At 41.0% G+C, this 14,892-nt stretch overlaps 1 protein-coding gene and 1 long non-coding RNA gene across 6 annotated transcripts in view; both read right to left on the bottom strand.

The window, feature by feature from the left end:
- Positions 1 to 14,892, bottom strand: part of LOC311001087 — a 441,127-nt gene that overhangs the window by 257,098 nt on the left and 169,137 nt on the right. The gene's annotated exons all lie outside the window — the stretch shown is intronic.
- The window catches only part of LOC311000978 (polymeric immunoglobulin receptor-like), a 98,362-nt gene that overhangs the window by 56,104 nt on the left and 27,366 nt on the right, over positions 1 to 14,892 (bottom strand). The window contains exons 1-4 of one of the 5 annotated variants that reach the window (XR_014596117.1): positions 5,050 to 5,182; positions 4,411 to 4,448; positions 4,001 to 4,315; positions 1,285 to 2,147 (exon numbers count right to left, since the gene is read on the bottom strand). Coding sequence is in view for 3 of the 5 variants with exons in the window: in XM_083991908.1 (XP_083848034.1) it covers positions 2,002 to 2,147; positions 4,001 to 4,315; positions 4,411 to 4,448; positions 5,050 to 5,066 (516 nt within the window). In the remaining 2 variants the exon portion in view is untranslated. Of the gene's footprint in view, positions 1 to 1,156; positions 2,148 to 4,000; positions 4,316 to 4,410; positions 4,449 to 5,049; positions 5,183 to 14,892 lie in introns of those variants that run through there. The other 4 variants (XR_014596118.1, XM_083991908.1, XM_083991907.1 and 1 more) reach the window with 4 other exon arrangements.

Here is a 14,892-nt window from a genome sequence, read left to right as displayed (position 1 = left end):
GTTTAGCAGACTTGGATGTTGAGGCCATTGTGTCTCAAGTAGGGTAGGGTTAACCCTACCAGAAATTGTGTGTAAACAATTGAGAAAAACTGTAAATGACAAAATCTGCAGTTAGAGCACAAAGTCTAGTTTGATCCTCAGCTCTGTTAACATGGACACAAACACTCAGAATAGAACAGTATCAGGAAGAACAAGGAACACAGGAACAGAGTGTGTAGCTTCATGTTGGAGAACAGCTGTCAGAACCGGAGTGGAGGGAAAAGTAATTGATGGAGACACTTCCAGGTTGGTTTGTTTCCAGCTCAGGAGGAAGTAAAACTTCTGTGGTTGTTAGAGTGAAGTCAGACGACCATGTCAGGAAGTGAAAACTGTTGCTGCTGTCCTCAGCCGTCGCCACGGTAACACCAACATCCTGCTCCTGGTCTTTGACCTTTGACCGACAGAGTCCGATAAAAAATATAAAAGAGATGGAGACTCACAGGATCCATCAGTGTGATCAGAGACTGACAGTTGATTGGTTGTTGATGGCAGCAGCTATCAACAATCATGGCAACAGAGTTGTTGTTGTTATAGGGAAAGAAGAAAACACACACATCCCTTTTGTAGAAAGTCAGTTTATTCCAGCATCAGATTTCAGCAGTTCAGTCGACCCTTCAAAATAAAAGCTCAGCAGGACACAGATCAACTTCAATAAGGGCTTTTACTTTGAAATGAGATGTTTTAAGGTGTTTTAGTGCAGTTATTAAATACAAATACAAACAGCAGTTCAATAGTGTTACACACCGTGGTCACATGACCTGATTGAGACTTCATTAGAATCTAAGGCTGAGAACTACAACTGTTCCTCCAGATCCAGATCCAGGTCCAGGTCCAGATCCAGATCCCGGTGGATTCATCCTTCATTCATCCAGTTGCAGGTTGTATGAGATGTTTTGTTTCCAACATCCAGATTAGTCAGTCAGGTAACTAATAATAAATAAATAAACGGTGTTCAGGCTGCAGCTCTTTCCTTCAGTTCTTTCTCCATGAGAAGTTTGGTTCATTCACAACAATTTAAACAAGATAGAAATAGACTCGGCTTTCATTTGTGACCCGCGCTGGCGAAATGTGTCGTTCCAGTTTTGTATAAATATAAAATTTCATGCTACTTGCTTCAGCTTTCAAAGAAATGACGTTTAAAAACAATGTTCTAAAGTTTCATAGTGCAGATAGATGAGAAAAGGCACATGAATAAAGATTAAAGTTGACTTGTAGACTAACCTTTAACCCTCTAAAGACGAACACAACATGAAATAACGCTGTCTCTATGACAACCAGAGACGTTCTATTGTTTAAACACAATTTTCTCAGGTTTTCAATCAGAAGAAGAGAGTGAATACCATAATTGAAATGTAATAATATCCTGCTTTAAATAACATAAATATCTGCATGACCCTAACCTCATGCAGCTGCAAACAAGCTTCATTAAGAAACTATATAGACAATATGCCAAATACTGTTTTCATTGTAGGCCTGTTGTTTACTTGGTTTTACTTTTTGTAATTGTTGTTTGTTCTTAAAATGCGCTAATCTAATTTTATCTAATCTAATCCATGGATGTTTGCATACATGTTTAAAGCTGACACCAATGTGTCCTGTTATAAGTGCCTTTGATATTTTTGTATACACATCAATATAAATATGAAACGAAATAAACTATGACACTACTGACCTGTACTGTAAACCTGTCACTACCTATAGCTTATTGACAAGAGACCTCATAGAACAACAAGCCCCAAGTTGCTTGTTCTTTGGGGTTTGACTCTTTTCTGAGACTCTTGTGACAGCAGCTGCTCCGTGTTGATGAGAAGTGACTAAATTAATCATATTAAATAAAATACTACTAACAAATACGCCCTAAGTAAATAAGAGTGAAAGCAGTAAAGTAACTTATCCCTTTAACATATGAAATGCCGTGTGGAGCAGCAGAGGTGACAGTGTGAAGGCCGTCGCTGCTCGTCATCATTGTCGTTGCCACGCCGACCCCAGCAGCAGGAGGAGGAGGGGCGGGGCCAACGAGAGTGCAGCGTTCCCACCCGGAGGAGGAGGAGAAGAGGATCGAGGATGAACAGCAGGAGCAGGAGGAGTCGATGCTGGGACGGGTTTATCTGCAACGACCAGGTGAGACGTTCACAGACACTCAGGAAATCTCAACGCTTTAATTCTCAGGTGTTTAACTGTTTTAGTTGGATCCCCATTACTCTTCCTGGGGTCTGACATAATGTCCAGTACATCACAACAGACAATTAAAAGCAAACTTAAAGGGACAAGGAGGAGTTTTGGAAAAGCAAAGTGTTTCCACACTACATTTATGAGCCTCCGCACCGTGAAACTCTTTGACCGGCGCAAGACGGACTCATGTTTTCATTCATCAAGAATTAAAGTCAGAGGTTGGAAGACGATCACATACCGTCGTAGTTCCCACCATAAACGGAGATTCGGCGGCGTTATTCTCATGACTCGCCACGAAACCGAAAGTAAAGAAACGCTGGTCGGCTCGACCAGCATTTCCACCACCACTAATAATAACAAAATAACCATAGAGACAAAATATATTTATCGAAAATGGGCCCATTAACAAGTGGTGACGTAGATTCATCCACATTAACGTGAGACTTTTTTATAACCGAATAGAAACTCCTCGTTGTCCCTTTAAAGAAAAAAACTAACAAAAGAAAAAGTATATATAAAAAATAAATACAAATGAGAGTACAACAATGTTTCACAATCTTACCAATTCATACATTCTATATCATTCTGTTTTCTAATTTCATTCTATATCTGTATATTTAATATCATTTATTTTAAGCTAGATATAAGGCAAGGCAAGGCAAGGCATCTTTATTTATATAGCGCATTTCATAAATTAAAGAACATTAAAAAAAGAAGCATAAGACAGAATAAAAACAAACAAAACACTGAAAACAGAGTTAAAAGCAAGAGCAAATAAAAGTAAAATAAAATAAAATAGATAAAGGTTTAAGTTCTCAGCTATAAGCACGTGAAAAGAGAAATGTTTTTAACCTGGATTTAAAAGTGCTGACAGTTGGGGCTGATCTCAGTTCTGCTGGTAGTTTGTTCCACTTGTGTGCAGCATAACAGCTAAATGCTGCTTCACCATGTCTGGTCTGAACTCTGAGCTCCACTATCTGACCTGAGTCAGTAGATCTCAGAGCTCTACTGGGTTTATACTCTACCAACATGTCATTCATGTATTCTGGACCTAAACCATTCAGTGATTTGTAAACCAGTAGCAGAACTTTAAAATCTATTCTGTAGCTGACTGGGAGCCAATGTAAGGTCTTAAGAACCGGGGTGATGTGATCTGATCTCTTTGTTCTGGTTAAAACTCGAGCTGCAGCGTTCTGAATGAGCTGCAGCTGTTTGATACTTTTTTGGGGGAGTCCAGTCAGAAGACCGTTACAGTAGTCTAGTCTATATATTTTAATAATGTACATCAATGGTTCCCAAAGTTCTCAAATCTTACCACTTTTTTTCTAGAATTTATTTTAAAGCTCTTTATTTGAGAATTTTTACCACTTTCTTCTTGAAATGTTTTAACTTTTTTGGAGGAATTGTGCCACTTTTTCCCCTTAATTTCTTTATAATCTTTCCACAAATTCACTTCATTGGCTCTAATTTGAAGGAACATTGACTAGAGAAGTAACGTTCTTCAGTCTCAGAACAAATATTTGTGTATTTCTGGTGTTTGCTTCATATCCGTGGTCTAATTTCTGTCAGTTTACGGTCCTTAATGTAAAATAGTTAGAGAACCACTGGTCTATATCTATATTTATTACTTAGTAGTTAATATTCCTTAGTGAATAAGATGATTCTGTACCTATTAATAATGAATAATAATTGCATAACTTCTATATGCATCGTTTTAAGAGATATTTTTCCACCAATAATCAGAATAGTCTTGTGCTATCAGTCTGTAGCTGTGCAGCAGCTGTCTCACCTGTCACCACCAGCCTGTAGCTCTTCTCCACGCCTTCAGACGGGATGTTGCAGTCGTACGCTCCAGCGTCGTCCTTCTGCAGCTTCTGGAGGACGATGGAGAAGTTCCCCTTCTGGTTCTGGTCCGGTGGACTCAGGACTCGTCCTCTGAACTTGTGGTGCTGCGTCGTTGGGTCGTGGACGCCATCAATGACGTCCAGCAGCACTTTGTCGTCTTTGTCCCTCCAGTAGACGTTGACGTTAGGGGATGGGGAGAAGCATTGCATGAGGACGCTGTCTCCGATGAAACCCGTCACCTCGGCAACCTGAGCGATGGCTGGAGGAGGAGGAGGAGGAGGAGACAGAAGTGAGACAAAGAGAAGAGAAGCAGGAAGCAGAAGCATCTATGTGACACCTGGTGGACAAACTCACCTGAGTCCAACCAGAGGACGGAGACGATCCAGATGAAGCTGAGGAGACAGAGACACAGTTTGACTTTCTGACTGAAGGAAAAGACAAAGAATTAAACAACATGGACTCTTAGTCGCCTATATCTATGTTTATATATCTATGGTTATCCCCAAAGAATGCAAGTCAAAAGCAACTGGACTTGGACAAATAACCAAGTCCAGTTGCTTTTGACTTAGCCTAAATTCTTTGGGGACTCCTCCTTCTCCTGCATCCTGACCTTCTCCTCTTCTTCTCTCCTACTTTATCTCCTTCTTCCTCTCCTTTTACTTCCTCCTTCTCTAATTAACTGTCTGTTGTCTGAAGCTAGCTCATTAGCTCATTAGCCCCAGGCCTAACTAGCCTTTCTCCATGCGGGTTAGTGTGAGTTAACCAGGTCAACTGGCTCGTTACCGTGTCGTTACCATGGTTACAACAGGTGTTAATGAGTGGTAACGGTGTTGTAACGTGTTAGTTACTGTTCCGTTTAATTACTTTAGCCAGAGAGAGACCGGAAGCTGAGCCTAGTTAGCATGTTAGCTCGTTGGCTAAAGCTACTGTCCACTACGTCACTCCGCTCCAGCTGCGTTCAAAGACCAAACCTGAAGCTCGTTAATAACCAACCTGCTGAAGCGGCGCATCCCGTTTTATGACACCTGTGTAACGTCTTCTACACACCTGGACCTATGACCTGGACCGAAGGGAACTATCCCTAAGGTAACATATGGGAAATGAAAGAGGAAATGCGGAAGTCACGTGACCGGACAGACCGGATGTTGGCTACGTCACTCAGGCTACGTACACTATTAACCCATTAGGCTATTATAACCCATATTCATGAAATAAATAACTTTGAACGTTTATATGCGGACAGGTATCTATCTATCTATCTATCTATCTATCTATCTATCTATCTATCTATCTATCTATCTATCTATCTATCTATCTATCTATCTAATTGATTTTGACGTCAGCTGAAGATGATGTCATTGTGACTTCAGTGTGTGTGTGTGTGTGTGTGTGTGTGTGTGTGTGTGTGTGTGTGTGTGTGTGAGAGAGAGAGACACTCTTCTCGTTTCCCCTTTAACACAAACTCCTTCTGCTTCTGCACAACTCACCACAAATGCGGCACCAAGATAATATCAGAGAGCACTGAGTTACACAATAATAATATTAAAAAAAACCTGTCATTTTTATTTATTTATTGTATTACCAATGTGTTTTCTCTACCTGCTCGGCATTTCTTTGCCCTGTCGCTTATTCATACAGTGACATAGGCTGTATTATGATAAGCATATTTTAAAGTGTTTTATTAACAGTTGGTTGCAGTGCTGCAGTGTCATAGTCATTCCTACCTGAGATGAACCTGCATGAAGCTCCTGCACCACCTGCGTCCTCTTGTAGCGAGTTTGACAGTGACCACTGGAGTCAGGTGAGTTATGGGTAAATAATCTAGTTTTGCCGGAATGAAGACTGCATTTCCCATTAGTCTCTACGGTCCCACCCAGCTGCTTCAAGTTAAGTTTCACTTGAATCTGTGTGCGGTCACTGCGGTATTTTCTCCTGTGAAGGTAACGTAGCCTAACCAGTTCTAATGTTTTATTAATGTACTGATATCATACGTTATCTTTTATGGGACACGTTACAACATTTAAAATATCTGTGGAGACGTGTTTGAATATGGTTAGTTATAGTTAGTGATGAGAGTCTGGGAGTTACTATGACTCAGCATCAGTCAGAGACACTTCAACATAGAAATGTTGGATAAGCTGCTTCTGTTTGGTTTTTAAATGTTTGTAAGTAGCCTATTGTAAGAATTATTATCTTCGCTGTAAAACGTGAGGAGCCTGGTGCTGTACAACTGGTGGCCTGGTGAGTAGTTTCTGCAGTGGTGTTGTTAGGTTTTTTATAAGATGACTGACAAAGTGGAGTGAACATCATCTCTCTCTTTGTGTGCTGCTTGCGGGGAAAAAAAATGTCAGACTCCTGTGTGTCTCTGGAAAGAGAGTAACTACGTTCATTTGTTATAATAACAATGATAACAATAATAACAACCAGGCCTGGAATTTCGTCATTTTAGGGGCAGGGCCACTTGGCCTTTCGTGTTGTCAATTTTTTGAGGGCACAAAGGCCAAAAGCCAGGGCAGCAAGGCCATAAAATAAAACAATGATTTTAAATCCACGTCTTTAATGAATTTACTAACTACCGGTATCTGTTAAATGAATACATAAAACGGGCTCAAGCAAACCAGAAATTTTCTACTTTAAATTCATTTATGCATTTAATTTTTTGCACAAGGGTCCAGTCCTATGCAGCTATGTTTTGAAATTCCTATCTTACTTGTTCACTATTGCACTGGGCGATATGAGAAAAAATCCTATCACGATAATTTTTTTCAGTCCACATCAATTTATATCACGATATAGGCTAACTCAAATCACTATTTTGGTCAATCTTAAATATTCCTTTATTGGCACAAGTGAGATTTGAAGTTATCAGAAGGTTATTTTGTGTTTTTTTTTTTTCCTGTCAAAAATTAAACATGACAGATGTAATGATGAACATTATACAACAGTATCATATAAATAAAACAGATGTTAGTATAGTAGCTTGCCTGGGTCTGGGCAGTGTTCAGGTCGGCACAGTTGAACTTTACGCCTGAGTGCAGTGCATTTGTGTCGGTGTGAACACAACAGTGGCTCTGGGCTGAGCAGCAGCAGCAGCAGCAGCAGAGCGGCCGCACCGTGACCGCGTCCGTTTGTTGTGTGAACGCGGCCGGACGTCGGTCCGCTCCAGCTGTCTGGTGTCTCCATTGTGAAAGTTTAGCGTTACTTCAGAGTTAATGACGCACCACGCATCTTTTCACGGTCAGTCATCCGAGTTCTCCTCCTTCACATTTTCTTCCGAGGCAAAACTCTTTTTTTATTTTTTCTATTTTTTACCGGCGGTGTCCCTCTGCTGACGTGCACGGCTGTAGCAACCCAAACACTTAGCACGTGTTGGCTCTTTTCCAGCCACATGATTGGTTCGGCGGGTGGGGGGTGTTTGATGAAGTCACCTGGTTGGCCGGTGATAGATCGGTCGTCAAACTGTTGCTATAGCCGCCCGAGCGGTTTATGCCAGGCTCGAATCAAACCCACCCCTGACGATGCCGCTGCTAGAATGTCATCAAAACACGCACTGTTCTTTCTTAAAAGACGCAGGTGTCAAAGCTGTGTTGATAGGAAAGGGGCAACGGAGAAAACCGCAAAATCAACCGGGGCAGTGCGGGTGGGGCATCAAGGCCACTGTGGCCTTAGGGCAGATATTTTTTTCAAGGGCACAAGGCCAAATCAGACGGGCACGAGGGCCATGGCCCTCGTGGCCCTCGTGAAATTCCTGCGCTGATAACAACTTTGGTAAAACAACTCTGTGACTATCTGCGTCATGAGGCCGAGCGAATCACACCCGTGCTGATACAGTAGCTACGCTGCTGATTTCGGTGTGGAACCAGGGTGGTGTTGATAAATCTGGCGGCTGAAAACGATGGTAATTTAAATGTCACGCCCCGATATTCCTGCTTTAGAGGCGTCATCCTGCTGCTTTACGACATGGAGACACTGCAGAGAGACTTTATGACATACCGAGTTTAACAGGGAGAGGGCGCCACCATCACATATCTGGACATTAAAGCAGATATCAGCTTCACGGCCGTTTCGGCTAATGCTGCGTTCAAGGCAGGCTTTTGAAACCGTAAGTTACAGCTTCAAGTCACAACTACGACTTGGTAGCGTTCCAGGTAACCCGTAGCTCGTGTTTTTACCATCCTGTTGTCTGTGAAAGTTCCCTATAACGGCCACTCGTAACTTCCGACCCGTGAACTCGTACCAGATCGAACTGGTATGACTTCACAGGAAGGAAAAACACAAAGTACGAGTTTCTTTGAACGCACCATGAGTTAGCAGCCCCCGCCCTTGTCAGGCATCAATTGGTCCTCGTGCTACGTCACCACATTCACGCGCATCCCTTGGCTGCACACACAGCCCTTCATGCCGTTCTCTCTCCTCATTGGATAACACTTGTATCCCACAAGGAAAATTTTCTCCTCGGGTTACAGCAGAGCAGAGTGACGGAGAGACTCGTGTTTAGGCTGAAATACTTCATGAAAGTGATTGCTGACGGAAAATAGGACTATTTAGGACTTATATTAACAAAAACATTCCACTGATATCTGCTTTAATAGAGTACTGGTATCATTTTGGTGGCATTTTACTGTAACAAATCAGATTAAAACCACCCTCGTGATTAAATCCATGCTGACCTTGGAAATTTGATTTTTCTCTATTGCTACTGTAAAATGCCACCAAAATGATATCAGAAGTAGAGTAAGACCCCAGGAACAATATGCAAAAGAAATGAGGAGCACATGTTTGAAGGAATTGATGTGACGTAAGGTCAAAGTTCAGCATACTGTAAATGGAGTTAATCATGAGGGTGGTTTTAATCAGATTTTTCTCTACATTATGGCAGTGAAATATAACCAATAATACATAATATAATATATAAAATATAACTAATATAACTTCACTCATCTTGGATGTGATTTTTCTTCACATTCCTCCAGTAAACGCACGTAGGCTTTATGTATCTATTAGGACCTTCACTTTGCTCAAGGACCGTGCCTACCGCAGTTACTCCAGTTCGGGCGCAACGAAAATCAAACAACGGCTGACTTTACCGCGCTGCCACCATAACATATCTGGACATTATAGAGTTGTTGTTTTTTCTCAATATATCTTTATTGACAGAAATTGATTAATTACAAAGGCATTTCTTATTAATGTACAACAAACAATTGAACAACAGCCAGGGGGTAGGCTATTAAATAAATACAGAGATTAAAGAGCACAAATGATAGGCTATATGTTTTCATAGCTTTCTTATTATTCAAGTCACAGATACTTTGCATGTACTGTTCTGTTTTCCTTTGGAGTGCCACAAAACAGGTAATTTAGAGTGACTAAATTTAGCTTTGTGTATGTGATACTTACCTGATATTATTATCAAGTTTATTACATACAGTTCTTTCTATATACTTTCTGATACTTTTCCAACAACTCCACAATGCTCTAGTGGACAAGTTGTGACCTGCACATTCACCACGCTATGAGATAATAACACAACGTTACCAGACAGAGTTGTTGTAGAGGGAAATTCATGCAAAACCGCTGATGCATGTTGCCTTCAGGGACAGTTTTTCATCAACAGTCTCTGTATTTCCCTCTAAAACAACTCTGTCTGGTAACGTTGTGTTATTATCTCATAGTGTGGTGAATGTGCAGCTCACAACTTGTCCACCAGAGCGTTGTGGAGTTGTTGGATTGTGTATTTGATGAGTTTGATGAGGGAAACCAAGAAATCCCATGAGCCTCCGTTAGGAGCAGCCGTTCATCACTCTGTTTCTGTCTGTGATCTATCAACCTAACAGATCTGTGACATCTGTCATTGACTGTTTCTGTTTACACAGCTGATTCATGAGCATCTGTCATATCGAGGTTTTTAATTCACCTCATTGCTCAAAATAAAAGTGGAGTTAAGTTTTCAACACAGACTTGATGAATATGTGGTTGTATCGTATCTATTTATTTATTTATTTCACTAATATAATGTTCTACGCTGGTTCAAATGTGGTCAGAGCTGGTGTGAGATTTTTGCCTTTACGATCACGTTGAGACTGATAAATGCTGATCCTTGCAGTAGATTTGGCGTACACCCATTTTTTATTTATTTTTTGGTCTACGCATGTTTGATAAATGAGGGCCACTGGTCTCTGACCACCTTTGGAGGGGGTTTGTCCTATCGGATCACAATCCGTCCTCAACATGTCTTGGATGCGTTTACACCTGTTCTTTCATGTGGTCAGGCTTTATCTGATTACAATCTGATCACTGGAAACGCTTCTTAATGCCAGGAGTAAACAAATTGTTTTTCTCCAGGTTGTAGTCGCTGCCTTCTGCTCCTCCTTGCTGCCTCCCCCTGCTAGTCTTCACAGCCTAGAATACGACACTCCCACTGATGATGACATGGTTCAAAGAACCGACTATTTCTTGGTTCCCTTCAGAACCGATTTTTCAGGTTGTGAACCTGTTATTTCTTCGGTCTGAACGCGCCGGCTGGTACATGATTATGTTCAAGAACCAGAACTGGCATGGAGCCCTGCTGGTGTCGTCAGACTGTGTGGGAAAGGAGGTGAAAAACGACGGCAGCAGCCATTTATTAGCGTGCAGGCATGTGGACATGAACATCAAAGCACCCCTCACTGACCTGAGGAGGAAACCCTGTGACACTCTTTACTACATACTTCTAGCGCCCTCTAAGGGACATAGTGTGCAACACTTCGAACAGCATGGCCTGACACCCTTTGTAACCTTACTTTAACATTTGCTGTGCTTTTGTGTGAAAGCCCCTTTTGTGTGAAAGCCCTAACACTGAAACAGAGAGTTAGATCCAATCAGAGGAGGAGCAGCTGGACACATGATGGACATGTGAGCTGGTAATGATGTGTTTCCTCTGCAGGTGAAGCTACAAGGTGTGTGAACTCAACAGCATGGATCAACTTGAGGAGGAAGCCCCTCTTACAGATCTAAGGTCAGAGGAGGATCCCTAACTGTCCATGAGTCCCATCACTGCACCATCATCGTTATTAACATTCATCTCAAACCTCTATGTGTGTATTAGGGTCACAGACACACCATACCCTGGAGATGGAAGTGAATCTGGAGTCGGAACCAGCATTGCGTCTGCAAGCAGCGACCATTCCAAGGATCCTCCCAATAACTTCAGTGGAGCTGTTGTTGGAAGGTCAGAACTTCAAACATTCACAAAGACTTGTAACAAAAAGTTTGTCATGTTTATTATTAAAAGATTGAAGATATATTTTATCAGTTCCCTGGTGAAAAATTAATGTACTAAGTGTACTAAAATTTAGCATACTTTTGTGTACTTCAAGCCGCACTAATCATCATTATATTTCAAGTGTGTTTAAGATTAGTTAACTTGAAGAGTGCTAAATTGGAACAACTAATTTTGTGTTAAGTATATTTAAATTGTAATTAAGTTGTAGAAAAGCTCAACTTAAAGTGTATTTAGTGTACTTTTGTGTACTAAAGTGGAACAACTTAAAGTATATTTAGTGCACTTTAAGTACATGACATTTCATGTACTAATATATGCCTAATTACTTAAATTAAAGTGTACTTTGTTTGTATTATAAGTACATTAAAAATTAGATGTTAGTGTATTAATTATACTTTTGGTATACTACTTTCTACCTTCATGCAAATGTGTTACAAGTATACTAAAGGCTGAAAGACTTGTGGGACTACTTCCAGGTAAAAAAACATACTTTAATGTATTTAAACCACATCCAAATTATAATAATACATTGCAAATAATACAGAAACTTGTACTATCTCTAAATGTATAAACATTTACATATGGCTTTTAAACATTTTCAAAGGAAAACTTTAATAACACATTTTCAAATATTGCTTCTTTCGTACATAGGAAATAGAAAATAGAAATAGGTTTATTTCAGGCAACAGACCTAAACATTACAAATAAACCTTTAAGGGCAATTCCAGGTGAATTCAACTTGGGGGTGTATGTTCCTATCATTTTGGGTCTAAAAGAAGGAATGTGAAGATTTTCATTTTAATCGCTCCTGTTTTGCGGTAGCTTGGTCTGTCCCCGCATCGCTACGGCAGCAATGAATGGGAGTGGATGCAAGTTCCGCTGGTTAGCCTGTTTACATCCCTCAAAGCCGCATTTTTTTCCACAGACAGCGTCAGATGGCGACTCAAACATGTACCGAGAAGTTTATTTACTTCAAGCAAGCCGACATGCTTGTAAAACTAGATCTAATTCAAAGTCTTGTGCGAGACCCTGCTGCCGTGCTCGGTGCATTCAGGCGCAGTAGGAGCTACCTTTTGTGTCATAAACACAGGAATATCGACTCTTTACTTGCTTGAAGTGTACATTTTTTTCAACAGACAGCGTCAGGTGGAGACTCAAACATGCGCCGATACGTTTTTTTTACTTGAAGCAAGTCAAGAGTTGATATTCCTGTGTTTATGACACAAACGGTAGCTTTCTGACTACCCCTGAATGCACCGAGCACGGCAACAGGGTCTCGCGTGAGACTTTGAATTTAGATCTAGTTTTACAAGCATGTCGGCTTGCTTGAAGTAAAGAAACTTCTCAGTGCATGTTTGAGTAACCATCTGACGCTGTCTGTGGAAAAAAATTGCGGCTTTGAGGGATGTAAACAGCCTAACCAGCGGAACTTGCATCCACTCCCATTCATTGCTGCCGTGGCGATGCGGGGACAGACGCAGCTACCGCAAAACAGGAGACGTTAAACTGAAAATCTTCACATTCCTTCTTTTAGACTTAAAATGATAAGAACATACACCCTCAAGTTGAATTTGCCTGGAATTGTCCTTTAAAGAAGGATAAGCAAAACACATGTACATACACAGTGTAACACAATTCTTACCCAGGTAAGTAGGAACATAAAAAAAAAAAAAATTGCAGCTATGTTTGAAAGTTCAAGTCACCTCTTTTTTCAGTCACTCCCAGTATGAAATGTTCAGTCCACTGAGGAAGTGAAGAGGATCTATCCTACCGCATGGTTGAATGTGTTGGATATGTGTGTGTGTGTGTGTGTGTAATGAAGTGATGAAAGGATCCAGGTTCTTGATTCTTTGCGGGCACCATATCTCTAGTTGTCCTCCAGGCTGTGGTTCGCCATCAAACGTCTCGATCCAGGCTCCAACATCCGGGTAGGTCCAAGGTTCAAAGGATCCAACAGGAAAACCTGACCTATGATGAGTAATGTCAGAACATTCTCTTAATTCTCTCAACTCTCAATCATGAAATACACAATATATAAATCATGTTAAATCCACTCAATTCACAGAGAATATTTCTAACTGAATAAACATTGTAATATGACACCACACCCAATAATATCATAGCAACATTCTCAAAATATCAGAGATTAAGTTATTAAAATAACTTCTCCACATCAATAATATAAAAATAACGTCTTCACATAGTAATAAGCATGCAAATATAACATTAATACCAGTAAGAAGACATACAGTGTGCACCTTCTGCCATGTCTTAGCATAAAATAGTGACTCGGCGTGCTAAAAACGCAGATACTGTGCTAAATCATCAGATTTTACAGTTCAGTGTGCAACAAATTCTCAAAACGTCTCATATTGCACCTTCAAAATGAAGCTAGTGCTAGCTTTAACGCTAGTGATTCACACGAGTGGGTAAGGTCTCTGGTATTAGCACTGATTAGCACTGGCGGTTAGCATTTAGCATGGAAAAAACGATTTCTCACCGATGCGTTTTCTTCTTGGTGGAGATGTCGGGTCCCTCTAGCTTCACTCTCACAGGTCCAGGGCGTCACCGGAGTTATCCCGTAGTTTTTAATCACTTTTATCAACTTTTACTAGTGTCTCCTCTTCACAAGCTAAGTGTCGTGCTCGATGCGGGGCTGCTCGCTCTCCTGACAACGGCTCCGGAGGAAGTGAACCTTGTTCTGAGCAGTGTTGCCAACTCCTCAGTAAGCAAAGTCGCTATTGGCTGTCGTAAAAGTCGCTAAAAGTCGCTAAATGACGTCATTATCTCAGCGGGGGGGGTGCGGCCAGCGGCAGCGGCAGCGGCGCTCTTCATGTCTGTGGCGTGGAGCAGAGCGTCTCTGACTGCAGCGGAGGCAGCTCCGTGACACTACTGTGTGTAGGCTGACTACCTGTGAGTGCCCGCGGCAGCGCCGCTGCTCGTTGAAAACAGCTGTGATAACGTGATTTCAGGTCCAGAAACGTTTGTAATATCACGGGAAAAAGTCGCTAGATTTGTCGCTAGTCGCTTTTGACAAAAAAAGTCACCAAGAGGGGTTGGAAAGTCGCCAGATTTAGCGACAAAGTCGCCAAGTTGGCAACACTTTGAGCAGGTCAAGGGGCGGGAGCTTCTTCCCGATTGGCTGACAGCTCATCTCCAGCCAATCTCTTTCAAAATAAACGTATAAAAAAATATTTTATCACTGTTCAATTTCTTTTTATAGGTAAGTATCTGTTTTTAATTATTAACATAACTTAGTATTTATTAATTAACTTTTTAAATATGAATTCAGCTGTTTTAATATGCAATCAACAAATTTTTAATACAGACTTTTAACCTTGGTTACAACAGACATTATAACATTAAAACAATGTGCTTAAAGGGATATTTCAACATTTTGGCAGATTTGCCCGTTAATCCCTAGTCTTAGGGATAGGGTTCGTTACTTTTACTGTAATTGACGGTAACCTACAAGCTGTTTTTAGATCGGCGGGGCAGAGACATGAGCTGCTCAGCTACCGCTACGGAGACTATCAAACACACAATCCAACAACTCTACAACGCTCTTGTGG

Source organism: Trachurus trachurus (genome assembly GCF_905171665.1).
Source record: "Trachurus trachurus genome assembly, chromosome: 2".
Lineage (NCBI taxonomy): Eukaryota > Metazoa > Chordata > Actinopteri > Carangiformes > Carangidae > Trachurus > Trachurus trachurus.
Note: the sequence above shows the minus strand (reverse complement) of the source record. Positions and strands in the feature narration are given on the sequence as shown.